Source organism: Lipotes vexillifer, unplaced genomic scaffold (genome assembly GCF_000442215.2).
Source record: "Lipotes vexillifer unplaced genomic scaffold, Lipotes_vexillifer_v1.1 scaffold708, whole genome shotgun sequence".
NCBI lineage: Eukaryota > Metazoa > Chordata > Mammalia > Artiodactyla > Lipotidae > Lipotes > Lipotes vexillifer.
The window spans coordinates 388,482-403,976 of record NW_006781346.1 but is presented as its reverse complement, the minus strand read 5'-3'; the positions used below and the strand labels follow the sequence as shown (position 1 = coordinate 403,976).

Here is a 15,495-nt window from a genome sequence, read left to right as displayed (position 1 = left end):
AGGGCAATGGGAGGGCTGCTTGAAATTGGGTAACCTGGGCAGGAGGGGAGTCCAGGGAGAAGAAGAAAGCACTCGGATCTGTCAAGAAATGTACTGCTGCAAGCTACAACCTGGAGGTAGGATCAAGCCAATTTGGTGACAGATAATCCATCTTCACCTATTTAATGCAAATATTAGCACCTACCCAAATCACTGTAGAAAAGATTCAACGAGATCTTTTTTTTTTTTTTTTTTGGCCGCACTGAGCAGTGGCTTGCAGGATCTTAGTTCCCCAGCCAGGGATGGAACCTGGCCCGCTGCAGTGGGATCACGGAGTCCCAACCACTGGACTGCCAGAGAATTTCCAAGATCTTTTTTTAAACAACAGAGCATCACAAGTATTTAAGCCTGGAGACAAATATGCATTATTCCAGAACCCTACTAAAAAATGGTTGTGTATGTCCTATTAAGTAAAGTCACCATGTGATTTTTCTGTGCTCTCCCGTGTCCCCTGCATCGGCAGGCGGACTCTCAACCACTGCGCCACCAGGGAAGCCCCCAAGGTCTCTTTTAAGGGATGCCTCCACTCCCACCAGGGGCAGGGGGTAGGGTGCAGAGAAGGCCAGGTAGAAGGTTCGTATAGGCCAGGCCTGGAAGTGGCGCACCTCCCTTCTGCCCTTTGGAACTCATGGACACACCTGACCGTGAGGGTGGCCAGGAGATGCAGTCTAGTGTATGGCCGCAAAGAGAGGAAAACAGATTCTGGTGTCTGCCCTGCTGACCTAGGTCTTAGCCTCCCTGGTTTTCTTCCTGTGCCTCTGCTTGTCTCTTCTCAGCCCCCTTGCAGGCTCCAGCTCTGCCTCTGTCAAAAAATGAAGTCAAAAAAATCATGAGGCAGGCTTGTGCAGAGCAGTAATGGTGACCTGTATAAGAGCAGCATCAGAGCAGAGTAGCAGGGGCAGTCTGATGGGGTCAGAAGACTAGCCACATGCAAGGGATGGAGCAAACAAGTTAATATATTGAGGATAATGTAGCAGTGTTTCTCACCGACAGGAGAGAGGTACCAATATGAAAAGGGGAGAGCTAGAATGAACCTTGTGGTATTGAACTTGTGGTATCAAATTGGAACTATCAGTGTTAACGAACGGCATGGCTTGCAACATATATAGATAGAAATAAATATAGATGTAAGGTCTGTCTACCGAGAGTGCCTGGGAGCAGCAACACCTCAAAGTCAGAAGCACACCTAGTACCTAGATCTTTGCTTCTAAATACCGTTTTCTAGTAAAGAGGACACTGGAGAAGTGGCTGATTCCAGGGAAAGTACAAAGTAAGTCTACAACATTTTGTTTTGAAGGAAGTGCTCAAAGAATGATGGGGAGATGTCGAACACAGAAGCTAGTTTGAAGGAGCTCTCACTGGCCAATATGGACAATTGGAGCATCAAAATAATGATAACAATAGATTATAATCCATTGAATAAACTATGAATCCATGATTCCACACAGATATAATTAAACAGAGAGGAGGGAAAGCTTTTACTTACAATAGAAAGCCAGTGAATAGACGTAGGAGGAAAAATGAAAATAAAAAATTTCCATTGGGCAAACATTAAAGTTATTCAGCCAAGGGACATCAGTGGGTGATAAGCATAGTAGATGAAAGTGGGATAGGAATATTTACATAGTCTCCAAATATTGCCACACAAATACTTGTTAATTACAAAGAAAAAAATAAACTTTACAGTGGAGAAACCTAGCAGGCACCATCTTACTCAAATGATCAAGGTTATCATCTATAATTTGACAAATAAAGATCATGCGCCATCCAGTAGAACATGATGATAAGACAACATCACTAATGTTATATCCCAAAGATGTGTATCCCAAATCTAATCATGAGGAAGTGTGGACAAACTCAAGCTAAGGCACATTCTGCAAAATACCGTTTTCTGCAGGAAGGTCAAGGGCATCAAACTCAAGGAAAGCCTTAGGAGCTGCTCCAAGTCAAAGGGGAGAGAGCCATGGCAAATGGGTTGAACTCATGATCCCAAATGAGGTCTCTCTGTTACAGAGAACATCACTGGGGCATATGGCACAAATGACATGGGGTGTCTGGGGGAAGGGCGTGTGGGATTCTTGCTATTTTTCTGGAAGTTTAAAACTGCTTCAAAATAAAATCATTTTTTAAAAAAGAAGCAGGAATATCTTCTCCTCTCTCTCTTCCCCCATCCACCACCCAGGTACAGAAGACCTGGCAGAGGATCTGAGGTCCCAGACCCAGTGATAGAGCTGCAAGAAGGAAGGAGCTCAGTCCCTCAACCAGAACTGCACAGGAGCCACCCTCCCCGACTTCGTGGTCAGGTGCATGACTTTGGACTTTACATGAGAAATAAACAAACTTCTATTGTCTTAGGCCACTGAGATGGGGGAGACGGGACCTTTTATTGCGTTATCCTAACTCATCCACTTAACAGCCTGCTGTGCCTCTCTACTTGAGATCCCACGGACAACCAAGGAAACATCTCGTTCCTAAACTTGTCAGACACTCATCACTATCCTGGCTAGAGACACAGCACCATCTGACCCTTCTCTCTCTCTGCATCGCCCCACATCCAGTCAGGTCCTCCTCCTGTGTCATGCTTGATCTCTATGCTCACCAGGCCTGCTTTGGCCATCTTCCCTGTCACCAGGGCCATTGTCACTGGTTCCCCAGCCTCCATTCCAATCTCTTCTCCACTTAGCATGGCCAGACACACATGTAGTTTCACACTTCTTTGTCCCAGCTCCCACTGCCCTCAATCTGGACACCCTCCCTGTTTCCTGTTTCCATCTGGTAAACACCTACTCTCCCCTCAGGGTTGAGCTGCATGAATCCTTGCCTGACCCTCCCTGCTCTGGGCCCCTGGACATGGTCTTCCACCTGAACAGGACAGAGATGCCCTGCTCATTCCACTAATGGGGTGACACACCAGTCTCCCCAGAATAGCCTGAGCTCCTTGGTACCCACACATGCTGGAATAAATCCTCCCCTTCCCACTTGCAGCCAAGTCAGAACTCGGCTCTCCCTCCCCACCTCCATAAATTTACTACAGGATTTCTCTCAAGCTAACTTTGCCCTCTGGCCCCATTCCTAATCCACACAGAGAACAACTGTCTCAGGGGTGTTCTGTGGTTGCCCAGAGCTGGCGCTCAGCAAACAGATGTTAGAAACAAAGTACTCACAGCAATTCTCTCTGCTTAGATTAGCCCCCTCTCCCCCAGTCATTCCCCAATGGCATTCAACCTGTCAGTGATTTAACAATCATTTCTTGACGGCCTGCACAGGCAGGGCCCTGGGCACACAGTGCATGTTCCTGACTCCCAGGGTTGGTCTTAGTTCCTAGGGCCTGCCTTGGCCTCATTCACCTTTGAACTCCCCAACTCCCATCCATTCCAGGACCTGGCACAGGCCTGGGTCCATCCGGGCAGCCTGTAAACAGTTGCTGCCAGGCCAAGGCCACCACCGTCTGCGATCTGCAAGCCCCACCCAGTGCTAACTGGCACCACGACCAGCTACCAGGACTAGTCTGGCGCAAGAGTGTCCCGTGAGATCAAACCCCCCTGAGAAAGCAGGACAGAAAAGTATATTTCTGTGCCTGGTGCTTTCCTATTCCCCATTCAACTCTCAAAACAAAGAAGGAAAAAAAAGAAGCTGATATATAGAAGTAGGTCCTGTCCCTCATAGGTCCTGTTTATTCCCAAACCCCAACCAGACACATTCAACCCCTCCCCGCCCCACGTCCCCACCCCCGACCCCTGAGAGCCACTTTACGGGCCGGAAAATTAAGGCACTGTGTCAGCGTGCCCCTGTAGGTCAGGGCACCCGACACATGAAAAGCCGGGAGTCCTGGCTTTCGGGGACGCCACCGCTGGTCCAGCAGAACAGAAAGATGCTCCTTCCCTTCCGCCTCTGGTCTTCAGAGCAGGGCCTCTCTGCTGAGGTTTTCTGAGGAAGCCCCAGTGCTGTCAGCCCCATTCTGACTGAGAGCAGAGAGGAGCCCAGGCCCGAGGAAAGCCGCCGCTGCAGGTGCCCAGTGACCCTCAGGAGACAGGGAACCATGGCTGGACCTGCCTTCCAGTAACATCTGTCTGTCAGGACCAGATCTGTCTGTTGTATGGTTGTACTGGGCTCCCCAGAAGGGAAAAAAAGAGCTGAGCCTAGTGTCGGGGGAAAAGAGAGGTGTCGGCTTGAGAAAGCACCCCCAAACGGGCTGCCAGGTAAGAGATCCGTGGGGGCTAAAGAGAAGTTTGGTCCAGACTCCAGAGCTGAGCAAGGTGGGTGGTGATGGGGATGCAGCCTGGCTGAGGTGTGCCGTGTCAGGGTCCTCAGCACTCCCCATGGCATCAGATGGTTGCTCTTCTCTCTAGAGGGGTGCCACAGCTTCAGAGCTTGCTCCGCGGGGCCTCTGCCAGAGGTCGCTGCAGCCGCCACACCACCCTCACTGGCTCAGGGGCGCGGTCCAGCTGGCGGAGGCCGCCCAGGTCGCCTGCCTGGCTGTACCGCCGCAGGGCCGGCTGGAGCACCGTGATGGGAACGCTGAAGTTCAGGTGGGGGTAGGTGGCCCCCGTGTTATTGTCCCGGGTGTTGCTGGCAACGATGCCTGTGCAGGAGCCAGAGAGGAAGAGAGGGTGTGAGCCAGAGGACAGGGGAGGGAGGCTCACCTCCAGCCTGGAGGCCCTAGACCTGCCTGAAGCCCCCTCGTAGTGACAGGCACCAGGCTTCATTCATGGACACGGGCTCCTCATGCCTCAGTCCTCCTTCCTGGCTTTACTTTCTCCCCAACACTATCAGTATCTAATACCCCATGTTTCACCTGCTTGTGATCCCTCTCTCCAACTTCTGTTATCTTTCAGCTCCATGAGGGCAGGACTGCTGTGTTCTGTCCATGCAGTCTCCCCAGTACCTGGAACAGTGCCTGGCAAAGGATGACCTCAACAAATACTAGCTGAGTAACTGAATAACTGAATCAGACCCACACAGAACTTTTGTTTGGCCTGCTCAGTGCATGTGTATGAATTTTTTGAAGATAATTTTAGACTTAACAGAAATCTTGCCAAAATAGTACAGAATTCCTGTATACCCTTCACCCAGCTTTTCCTTATGTCACCATACAGCATTCATCAAAACCAAGAAATTAACCTTGGTGAAATGCTATTAACTAAAGTACAGAACTCACTTGGATGTACCAGTGTTTGCACTAACGCTCTTTTTCTGATCCAGGATCCCACATGGCATTTAGTCGTCATGTCTCCTAGGTCTCCTCCCATCTGGGTCACTTCCACGGTCTCTCCTTATCTTTCATGGCCTTGACACTTTGAAGAGTACAGGTCAGTTATTCTGTAGAATGTCCCTCAATTTGGGTTTACCTGATGTTTTCTCATGATAAGACTGAGGTTAAACATCACTGAGAAGAAAACCATAGAAGCAATGCGTCCTTTTCAGTGCATGCTATCAGGAAATGTGTGCTGACTATAAGCACTGCTTGCGATGTTAACCTTCATTACTTGGGTGGTATCTGCCAGGTTTCTCCGCTGTAGACTTACTATTACCCCCTTGGTAAGTACGAAATATGTTAGGATTATGCAGTTATCTTGTTTCTACTTAAACTCTTGCCTACTGATTTTGGCATCCATCGATGGATCCTGTCGGCAGCAGTTCCTACAGGGGTGTCCTAATAGCGATTTTCTATTTCCCTCATTTCTTCTACATTCATTAATGGGAATTCTTCTGAAAACCAAAACTGCTACTGTTTGTTTTGCTGCTCAAGCTGTTCCAGTGGGAGCTCCTTCACGTCAGCTCCCGGTTCTTTCAACATCTGACGTGCCCATCATTTTGCTGCTGCTGTTATTGCTACCCCTCCCTCCTTTCCAGCACCACAAGGCAGCCCTAGAGAATGACTCTTAGAAACCAAGATCTGAACTCTCGCTGTGTTCATTACAAATGGATGTCACTGCTTCTAGCCCCTCTCAGCAGACTGAACTAGGAGTCACATATATCTACACACACACACACACTAAGTCATGCATACACACATCTATATTTATTTCTGTGTCCACTTACCAGTATATATCTTTTAAAAGGTCAACCAGTATATGGGAGAAAAGTGGAATGCAGACTAGGACAAATGTACCTAACTCTATTTCAAATGAATCACTTAACTATACTGAAGGGGAAGGGGAGGGAGCTAATCTAAGAAACTTTGGAAAAGAGCATTTTGACTGGACACTTGTAAGGCTAAAGATAAAAAGAACTGTACAAGCTCAAACACTGTTCTCTAGCTGGTAAATTCGTTTCTCACGGGGGTGTGGTTAGGAATTCTGAAAAAAAAAAGGTTCACAGCTTCTTGTGAAAAATTGGAAGGTCAGCCAGCGTTAGGCCCACATATCTTTGTAATGAGGCAACAATGTACTAGAGCTGAGTGGTGTTCACCCCAGTTCCCCCTTGCCCTCCACTCACTGCTGTCTTCACTCACTCACTCACTCACTCATTCATTCACTTTAACAGCCCAGCCTCTGTAGGCTTTTGAGTTTGTGACCCTTGGACTAATCCAACTCCTGAGTCTCACAGATCAAATGACATTAAGTGACTTACCCAAGGTTGTGCAGTGGCTCAGTGGCAGAGAAGCGACCAGAACTCAGATCTCTTCCCTCCAAGCTCAGCTTCTGTCCCTCTCCACCCTCAGAAGCACAAGAGCCTGAAAACCTTGGCTAACTACCTCTGTGCATAAGGCCCACCATCTTTCCAGACAGAGGGTGGCTCCCAGGGCTGGAAACCAAGCACTCCCAGGATGGGACTGAGGCTCTGGCAAGGGGAAGGCTGGGAGAGGACCAAGGAGCTGGTTACCCAGGAGGTCCCCGGAGCGGGTGGAGAAGAGAGGTCCCCCACTGGAGCCACCATGCACAGCACACGTGGTCTGAAGCATCACTGGTGTGTCATCCACCTGCACCACAGCTGACAGGATGCCTGAGGTCACCGAGGGCCCGCAGGCCTGGCCAAAGACACCGAAGCCCACCACACTGACAGCCTCGCCTGCCAGGGAGGGAAGAAGGGTTAAGCTGCGGAGCCTCCTCTGTCTGGCAGGACTCACACACGCCCCAACCCCCTCCCTGGCCACTCCAAATTTCCAAACCCTCTCTGCCCTTTGAGTTTCTGCTCAGATACTCTTGCCTCCATGAGAACTTTCCCCAGGCCCCCCACAGGAACAGGCCGGGACCTCCACTGAGCTCCCAGCACTGTATCTGCTCAACCACTTCTCTTCAGCATCAGGCTGTTCTCCAGCCCTCATTCCCCTGCTGGACTGGGTAGTCACTTTTTAGGATTCCCAGCACCTAGCCAGGGGCTCAATAAATGTTTGTGAAATTAACACCCACCTCCTGAGACTAAGAAGTCTCAAAGCGGGCACCACCTTCCTTCACCAAGTGCTTTACAGACAATATCTCACCCACTCCTCACAAGGCCCAGGAGTAGGGAGCATTATCCCCATTTTACAGATGTGGAAACTAAGGCAGAGTTCACTAAGTTGCCTAAGGACACGGGGCTAATAAATGGCAGAAGATGCCAACGCAGAGAGCTTGTAATCCTTGTTATTACGTTATAGCATACGACATCCACAAAGCGAGACCTCTGGTACTTCTGTGGCAGCGTCACAAAGCCTTTTACTCAAATCATGCCACTGGAGCCTCAAAAGTACACATCTCTCAGACCAGCCTGCAGTGTTATAAGGAGACCCCAAGGCTCAACACACTGCACTGCTGTGGGGCCTCAGGAAAAAGGCATGCCTTACCCTTCGCTGGGAATTCCACATGTCCCCCAGGATGCTGGGCATGCTGGGCGCGAGCAGGGAGGCCTCCAAGAGCAACTCCGGCCAAAGCACTATAACTAGGATGTAACAAGGTGCCAGCCTGACTCATTACTCCAGCAGGGGTGGGGAAGGGAGCTGACCTGTGGGACTGGCCCCTGATCTGCAGGGTTAGAGCGCCCAACACTGACTTTCCTTCCTGAAGTCCACCCCAGACCAGAGAACCCCTCTGTCCTTTACCTTCATGGAAATGCTCAGCGGGAACAGGTACAGGGACACCATCTAGGTCCTCCTCCAGGATCACCACTGCTATATCATAGGGAGATGTCTCCTGGGTGGCAAATACCACATGTCCCCAGATTACGGCGCTCCTGGGAACAAGGAAAACAAAATGACAGGCTAGCTTTCCGAACGTTCAGCACGGGGAGGAAGCAAAATAATGAGAGTGACAGTAAAAGTCATGAACTTGGGACTCAAAAGATTTGGTGTCAGCCCTGAAACATACCAGCACGCAACTCTGGGCACATCCACAGTGGAACTTCCAAACATGCTCTACCAACTGCAGGGTACTTCTGTGTAAAGCTTCCGGTGCCTCACCGTCATCACAAACACCTGACACCTAGGGGGCACTGTGGGCCAGGCCTGGTGTTAATGTTCTATGGACATCATTTCATTTAGTCCTCACAGCTGCCCTATGAACTAGGCACTGGCATTATCTCCATTTTGGATGGTGCATTTGAGGCCCAGAGAGGTTGAGTAATTTCTCAAGGTCACATAGTTAGTGGCCGGAGCCAGGGCAAATATTCTCAGCATTTTCTTTTACTGCCTCATTTGATACCAACAATCCTGTCAGGTGTGGGGGCGGGGGGGGTCAGACATGATACGATTTCATCCCTCTGGGTCCCTGTTTACATAAATGTCAGCACTTCTGTAGCTCTTACTATGTGGCAGGCTGTTCCAAGACTTTATATGTCACGGGAAAGCAGCTTAGACAGATTCAGCAAATTGCCCAAGATTACACAGGGGCTTTCTACTACACACTCTGCAGGGGTAGCTTCCAGCAGACCTGCTGGGTTCCCTAGAACCAAGAGTATGTGGGGTTAGGTGGAGGGGTGAGGAATTGGGGACCACACACAGAGGAAAATTCTCATCATCAGTCTTCCCTATAAAGTCATGGCTGTCCAGGTAGCTGCCAGAGGGGACTCTATGGCAAAGCCGGGCTGGGTTAACCTCAGTTCAATAGAGGCATTTGGAAAGGTATGGGCTGAGAGGCTGAGCCAGGGACAGAACAACAGGCATTAACACCAAGGCGTTATAGCGTTTGCTTTGGCCTAAGTCAAGCACCTGGGACTACAGAAGAAACAGAACATGTATTAGAAAACCAAGCCAGGAAGCCAAGGCTGCTGTCTCCACTGTCACAGCAAGTGAAAGTAAAGGAGGGTAAGAGTGCTCTCCCTGCAGAGAGGGAACAAATGACTGAAGTCCCAACCTGGCTGCCAAGAGCACTCAATGATTGTTCAAAATATATTTGCCGGGCCCCCACTCCCACATTCTAATTAGGTGGAACCGCGAATCTGTTCATTTTGATCCAGAAGGGAAGTTCTGGTTAAGATCTAAGAGATAAATCAAGTAAGAGTAACAGGCTCCTCTCTTAACCCAGGAGGGTAGCATCCTGGGCCGCTGGGGCTTCACTACGGCATTCAGGGGAAAGAGGGCAGGGTTAGGAAGACTGTTCAAGGGCCTCTGGTGTGTGGGTGCAAGGATGAGACAGAGAAGTTGCCCAGAAGGAATTCAGACTGGGAGGGGGAGCTCAAAGATGCCTAGCCAGGGATGCTGGACCACCCCACAGTTCCCCAGAGTTGCTTGTCATCTTGCCCAAGCCCCACTCACCCCTTGCCAGGAGGTCCAGAACCTCCTACTCTGGGGTTCTGGGTGCCAAGGATGAGGGAAGGGTTCCAGGTCTCTAACCACACTGCACCACCAAGCATTGAGCCTGAGACCAGAAGCCAGAAGGCCTCCATAATCCTCAGGATTATGACCTGAGACCTGGGATTCAGATATGACAGCTGGTGAGGGAGTGGAGTGGGGGCAACCTTGTGGGCCTTACTTGGGGGTGGTGGAGTGCACCAGGACCTTGGCCGCCTCCCGAGGGGCCACATGCCGGCAGGTCACCACGAGGCGGGGTGCCACGGCCACTCCGGAGCCCCAAACGGAACCGCACTCCACCAGCACGGCCGCAGCTGCCCAGGGGGGTCCGGGGTCTCGGAGGGGCAGGCCCCACGGGGCGCCCATCTCATGCGGTAGGAAGGCGGCCAGGGCGGCGGCGCCGGGGTGCAGGCGGCAGAGGGCCGCTCGGGCGGCGCAGAGGAGAGGGGCGGCGGCGCAGAGCAGCGTGAGGCCCACCCACTCGCGGGCCTTCCAGCAGAGGGGCGCCGCCACCAGCGCCACCAGCGCCCCCGCAGGTCGCGCCTCGAACACGCCGCCGCCCTCGGTGCCTGGCAGGCAGCGCGCGTCGGTGAGCAGCAGAGGGCCGGCCGAGTTGCTGAGGACGCCGCAGCTGAGCGTGTTGAGAAAGATGTCGGGGCAGAAGGCCCCGAACGGGGAGCCGCAGGCCAGCAGCGGCTCACCCTTGGGCACAGCCCCGAGAGGCGCCACGGCCAATACCGGCCCGCGCTCCTCCGCCTCCGCCTCCTTGTCCGGGTCCGGCCGCACGCGCAGCAGAGCGAACCAGCCCAGCGCTCGCAGCTGGTCTTCCTCCTCCTCCTCCGACACCTCTTCGTCCGGTGCGGCGCTCGCGAAGCTCCACTGCTTGGCCGCCTCGCCGCCGAAGAGGCGCGCGAAGTGGCCCCGGAAGGCCGGGCAGCTCAACAGCAGCAGCAGCTCGGCGGGGCGGGGGGGCTGCAGCGGCCGCCCGCGGAAGCGGGCGGGCGGGCCGGGCTCCAGACCGGCGCACTGGGGCGTGCACAGCCCCGGGCGGCCCCGCTCCGCGCGGCCTGCCGGACTCGCGGCCGTTGGGCCCCACTGCACGTGCAGGCGCAGGTCGTCGCCGCAACTGTCGCCGGGCAGGAAGGCGGCGCCGGCCGCGGTCAGCGCCCCGCTGCCGGCCCTCAGGAAGGGGGTGAAGATGCCCCCGTGGCACAGCACCAGGCCCAGGCGGCGGCTCAGGATCACCCCGCTGCAGCTCCACGAGCCCGCCTCGGGCTGCCCGGCCCGGGTGGCGCTCACCACGCAGCCCGCCTGCTCGGCCGCCCTCATGGCTGGCCCCCACTCCCGCCCCATGGCCTCGGGCACGGCACACCAGGGGCTTCCCGGGGAACAAGCGAGCGAGCAAGGACCGCGGCCGGCACCAGCTGACCCCACGTAGCGCCACCCAAAGCTGGCAGCGCGAAGCGCAGGCACTATCCCAGGTCTTCCTCTTCCGGCCGGATTGGCTAAGCCCCAACTGGCCCGGCCCGATTGGCTGGGCTAGGGGCCGAGCCCTGATTGGCTGCCGAGGCTGACCCCGCCTTTCCGCGCCCTAGATGGTTCAGGTCACCTGTGCGACGTTGAGGGCGAAGCGGGACCGGAGGAAGAGCCCCGGGAGAGTGACAGGAATGTGGCTTTACTGGGAGGTAGGGTCGTGCTGGTCCCTGGGAGCCTCGTCTCGTCTCTGTTCGCTGAGCTTCAGGAAAGGGAACAGAAATGCTCCCTGAGGTGGCTAGACTTGCCCAGGCCTTGACAGGACCTGTCAGTATCTGCCCAGGTGTAGGAGACATCCGATCTCTGATCCCTGAAGTCGTTCAGGGGATTTCCCTGGTGTCGCAGAGGTTAAGAATCTGCCTGCCAATGTAGGAGACACGGGTTCGATCCCTGGTCCGGGAAGATGCCATATGCCGCGGAGCATCTATGCCTGTGCGCCACAACTACTGAGCCTGCGCTCTGGAGCCTGCGAGCCACAACTGCTCAGCCCACGTGCCACAACTACTGAGCCCGCTCGCCTAGAGCCCGTGCTCCGCAGCAAGAGAAGCCACCGCAATGAGAAGCCCGAGCCCCTGCTCGCAGCAACTAAAAAAAGCCCGCGTGCAGCAACAAAGACCCAACACAGCCAATAATTAATTAGTAACTTTAAAAAAGCTGTTCAGGGGCTTCCCTGGTGGCGCAGTGGTTGAGAGTCCGCCTGCCAATGCAGGGGACGCAGGTTCGTGCCCCGGTCTGGGAAAATCCCACATGCCGCAGAGCGGCTGGGCCCGTGAGCCATGGCCGCTGAGCCTGCGTGTCCGGAGCCTGTGCTCCGCAACGGGAGAGGCCACAGCAGTGAGAGGCCCGCATACCGCAAAAAAAAAAAAAAAAAAAAAAAAAAAAGCTGTTCAGTATTTTGAAACTTTGTAAGTAAACCGTACAGTAATCCACTAGGGGGGATAATGGAGCTCGTAAGTTTACACCTCTGGTCTTCTGATGCCAAAGCCACACCCTACATATCTCACAGAAACTGGATTTGCTCCAAAAATTGCCTTTTAAAACTATGATAAACAGTAGCTGAAGTCAAAGTTTTAAATTACACAACCCTATAGTTTGCATTATGCACATTTCATATAATGATTTATAACCATCACCCAGGATTTATCTAGATCAGGGGTCACTTTTTCTGTAAAAGGCCAGAGTGTAAATAAATAGCTGAGGTTTTGTGGGCCATACCTTCTTTGTCTTAAATACTCAGTTCTGCTGCTGTAGCATGCAAAAGCTAAAGAAACGGGGTGGCTGTGTTCCAATAAAATTTTACTTATGGGCCCTGAAATTTGAATTTTATATAATTGTGGCATGTCACAAAATTTCATTCTTTTTTAAAATTTTTCTCACAGGCCATACAGAAACAGGCAGCAGGCCAGATCTGGACCACAAGCTGTAGTTTGCCATCCCTGCTCTACCCTGACATAAAACATCCTTACTTTTCCAATGAAGTCACCCTGAGGACAGAGGAACATGAACAAGTATGTTTTGGGGGGCTGCAGGATATCCCTGAAGCAGTCACCACAAGCTAGACATTTTATGAAGGTCTATCACAATGTCAACTAAAGTAATTTTAATAAGATTATTTTAATACGTATTTATGTCAGCATTAGTGAAAATATTCAATTACCACTTAAATTACATAACCTTTCTGCCTCAAAATTTTGAATAAACTAACACTGCTTGGTGTATCCCAAGCACAACACAGGGTAATGCTCAATGCTCCCAGTGACACAAACCTGTTTGAGAAAGGAAAATGATGATCAATTATAGCATGAGGCAGGACTGAAATCAGCAGTCTTCCTATAGCAGGTACTGTCTTCTTTTGGTTCTGACATAGAAGATGGCTTGATCACAATAAAACCTATTAACTATCCAACTTCCTAGCAATTGCTTCTCTCTGGAGTCCAGTGATTCTCCCTTAATGACGCCCAAGCCTCCAGCATGAACTGTTTGCATGTTTTTCTGTTTACGGTACATCACAGTGGAGTCCCAAGTCACAGTCAACAGCCAAGGTGAGACCCCCCTAGTGCTGGGCTCATTGACTCAGCCTTTAATTTTCATGTTCTGCTCTGACTCAAATGACACAAACAAACCCATGTAAGCGTAAAACCCATGGCATCATTCCACTGTATTAGTTTCAATCTCGATGCCTCCAGTAATTTAACACTCAGTCAAAAAGAACCTGGTGCATTTTGCTTCCCATTCTATTTTATTCCAGTACTTTAGTTTTAGAACCTCATTTGGGTTTTTTAAAAGCAAAGCTTCCTACAAGCCTAGTAAATGCACAAGCACAGGTTTCATTACTTCAATTTTGTCTTATGTAGCATTCAACCGGATTCTCTCCAATTTTGTATCAAATGATGAAACACAGCTAAACTGGACCCAGTCCTTGCTAGCATGTTAATAGATTTTGTTCAGAAGTCTGCCATGTCCTTCCTGTTGCATAAATGACCACCAATCCTGGGACCACTGCATGTTCCAAGGCTCTCAAACGGTACTAAATTTATTACTTCCAGTGGAATGTGTAAATTGCCCTGGCCTTTCCACCCATACCCCACACCCCCCGTAGCAAAGTCTGTCTCTCACACCCGTTGTAAATATTTCTTCCTGTAAGTATGGAAGAACTTTTGCCCCACCCCCCACAACGAATGTCATGCTATGTTCATACTCAGAACAAACCAATGCCAAAAAAAAGGAGCAAGATACCAAATCTGTTTTAACTTTTTATTAAAACGCTTAGGATACAGATTGACTTTCTTTTGTAAATGACTGTTTTACTTTTCCTGAAATAGGACATAAATGCACTCTGATAAAACAGAATGAAAAGTCTCAATTCATGGGACTTCCAGTACAAAGCTCTGACCCTAACTGTCAGGAGCCAAGTTCCTCACAGCGGCTTCTTTCCTCTATGTTATTTTTGTGGGGCAAGAAATAGACTGCTGCCACTTGATTTTTCAATCCCGACTTTCTCCAGTGGCCAAAATAAACCACCTTCACAAAGAGCTGCCCTGTGTAGAATCCAGTTTTCTAGCTTGCTAAAAAGTGATTAGGGACAAATACAAAAAACAAAAACCAGAAAACTAACACTGAAGCAATCATACCTCTCGTATCTCTGGAGAGAGAAGTATGGGTTACCTTTAGCCAAAGAAAATTAGAAGTATGCAAGTTAACTAGCTAGTTCATTCACTGTTAGCTAGATTTGTTCACTTAAACCCCTTTCCAAACCAGCTATGCTTGCTAATAAATGAAAGGCATGCTCTTCCCAGCCTTATACTTCACTGAGCCTCTGCATTTGGTACCTAGCAGTGAAAAAGCATGCTTTCCCAACAGGTGAGTACTGAAGAATGGGAAACATTCTTCAGTACTCACCTGGGAAATCCAGCTAAAGAACGATACTCTCTCACCCCAGGAATACATTATCCACACCTTCCCCGCCCTCACATTAGAAGCAACAATCCACTGAATTTAGTTCAGGCCTCTGCAAATACGCCTCGGAATTACAATTTTCAGTTTCGAGGAAAATACCTATCTTTCATTAAAGGAAAAATGAATGAAGATATTCTCCCACATGAAGACCATCTCCTATCCCTTCATCCTTTATTACAAGGGTAAAACATTGGTTAAGATCACGATAATCCAATTTCACACGTGGCATTAGGAAAATGGAATGCTATAAAAATAATCCTCATCACACTACTGGGGGATGCTGAAGCTTTTATACCAGGTGCTTACTGACAAGTGATGCTGGCCCAAAAGTACAGCTTAACACAAAGTTCTTGGCTTAGAGTTTCCCCAGATTATTTCTGGACTGGAGAAAGGCAATTTCCTAACATCCCCCACCCCAACCCCCAAAATCTGGAAAAGCTACAGATGTTAACCTTTAACATCAAAAATAAGTTGATAACCAATAAAAAAAAAAATAGAGCTCATGAAGAGTCCAATAAAGAAACCAAATTCTGCAAGTGGAAATTTTAAAGCCCAATGAATGAATCTTTCCTAGATTCAAACAAATGCTACAATACCAGATTTTTAAGTTCTCAACTCACAGAGTTAAGAGCGCTTAAGCTGTTAACTTCATCCTGTGTGACTCTCCTATTCAGAAAAATTTCCCCTAGAATCTGCAAAAATGGCTGAGACACACCTGCAGTGTGTGACAACAAGGGATGTGTTCTCAAGTCTTTCATGAG

General features: G+C 50.4%; 1 protein-coding gene across 2 annotated transcripts; it reads right to left on the bottom strand.

Moving 5' to 3' along the window:
* Positions 1–4,403: 4,403 nt before the first annotated feature.
* Positions 4,404–11,098, bottom strand: TYSND1 (trypsin like peroxisomal matrix peptidase 1). Of its 2 annotated transcripts, XM_007454561.1 has the most exons (4): positions 9,927–11,098; positions 8,060–8,190; positions 6,865–7,050; positions 4,404–4,621 (listed from the first exon to the last, which is right to left on the bottom strand). In XM_007454561.1, the coding sequence occupies exons 1-4, from the start codon at positions 11,096–11,098 to the stop codon at positions 4,404–4,406; spliced, it is 1,707 nt and encodes a 568-aa protein (XP_007454623.1). The 2 variants fall into 2 exon arrangements, with proteins under 2 accessions (XP_007454623.1, XP_007454624.1); XM_007454562.1 differs by lacking the exons at positions 6,865–7,050; positions 8,060–8,190 and having other exon boundaries at positions 4,591–4,621.
* Positions 11,099–15,495: the final 4,397 nt, after the last annotated feature.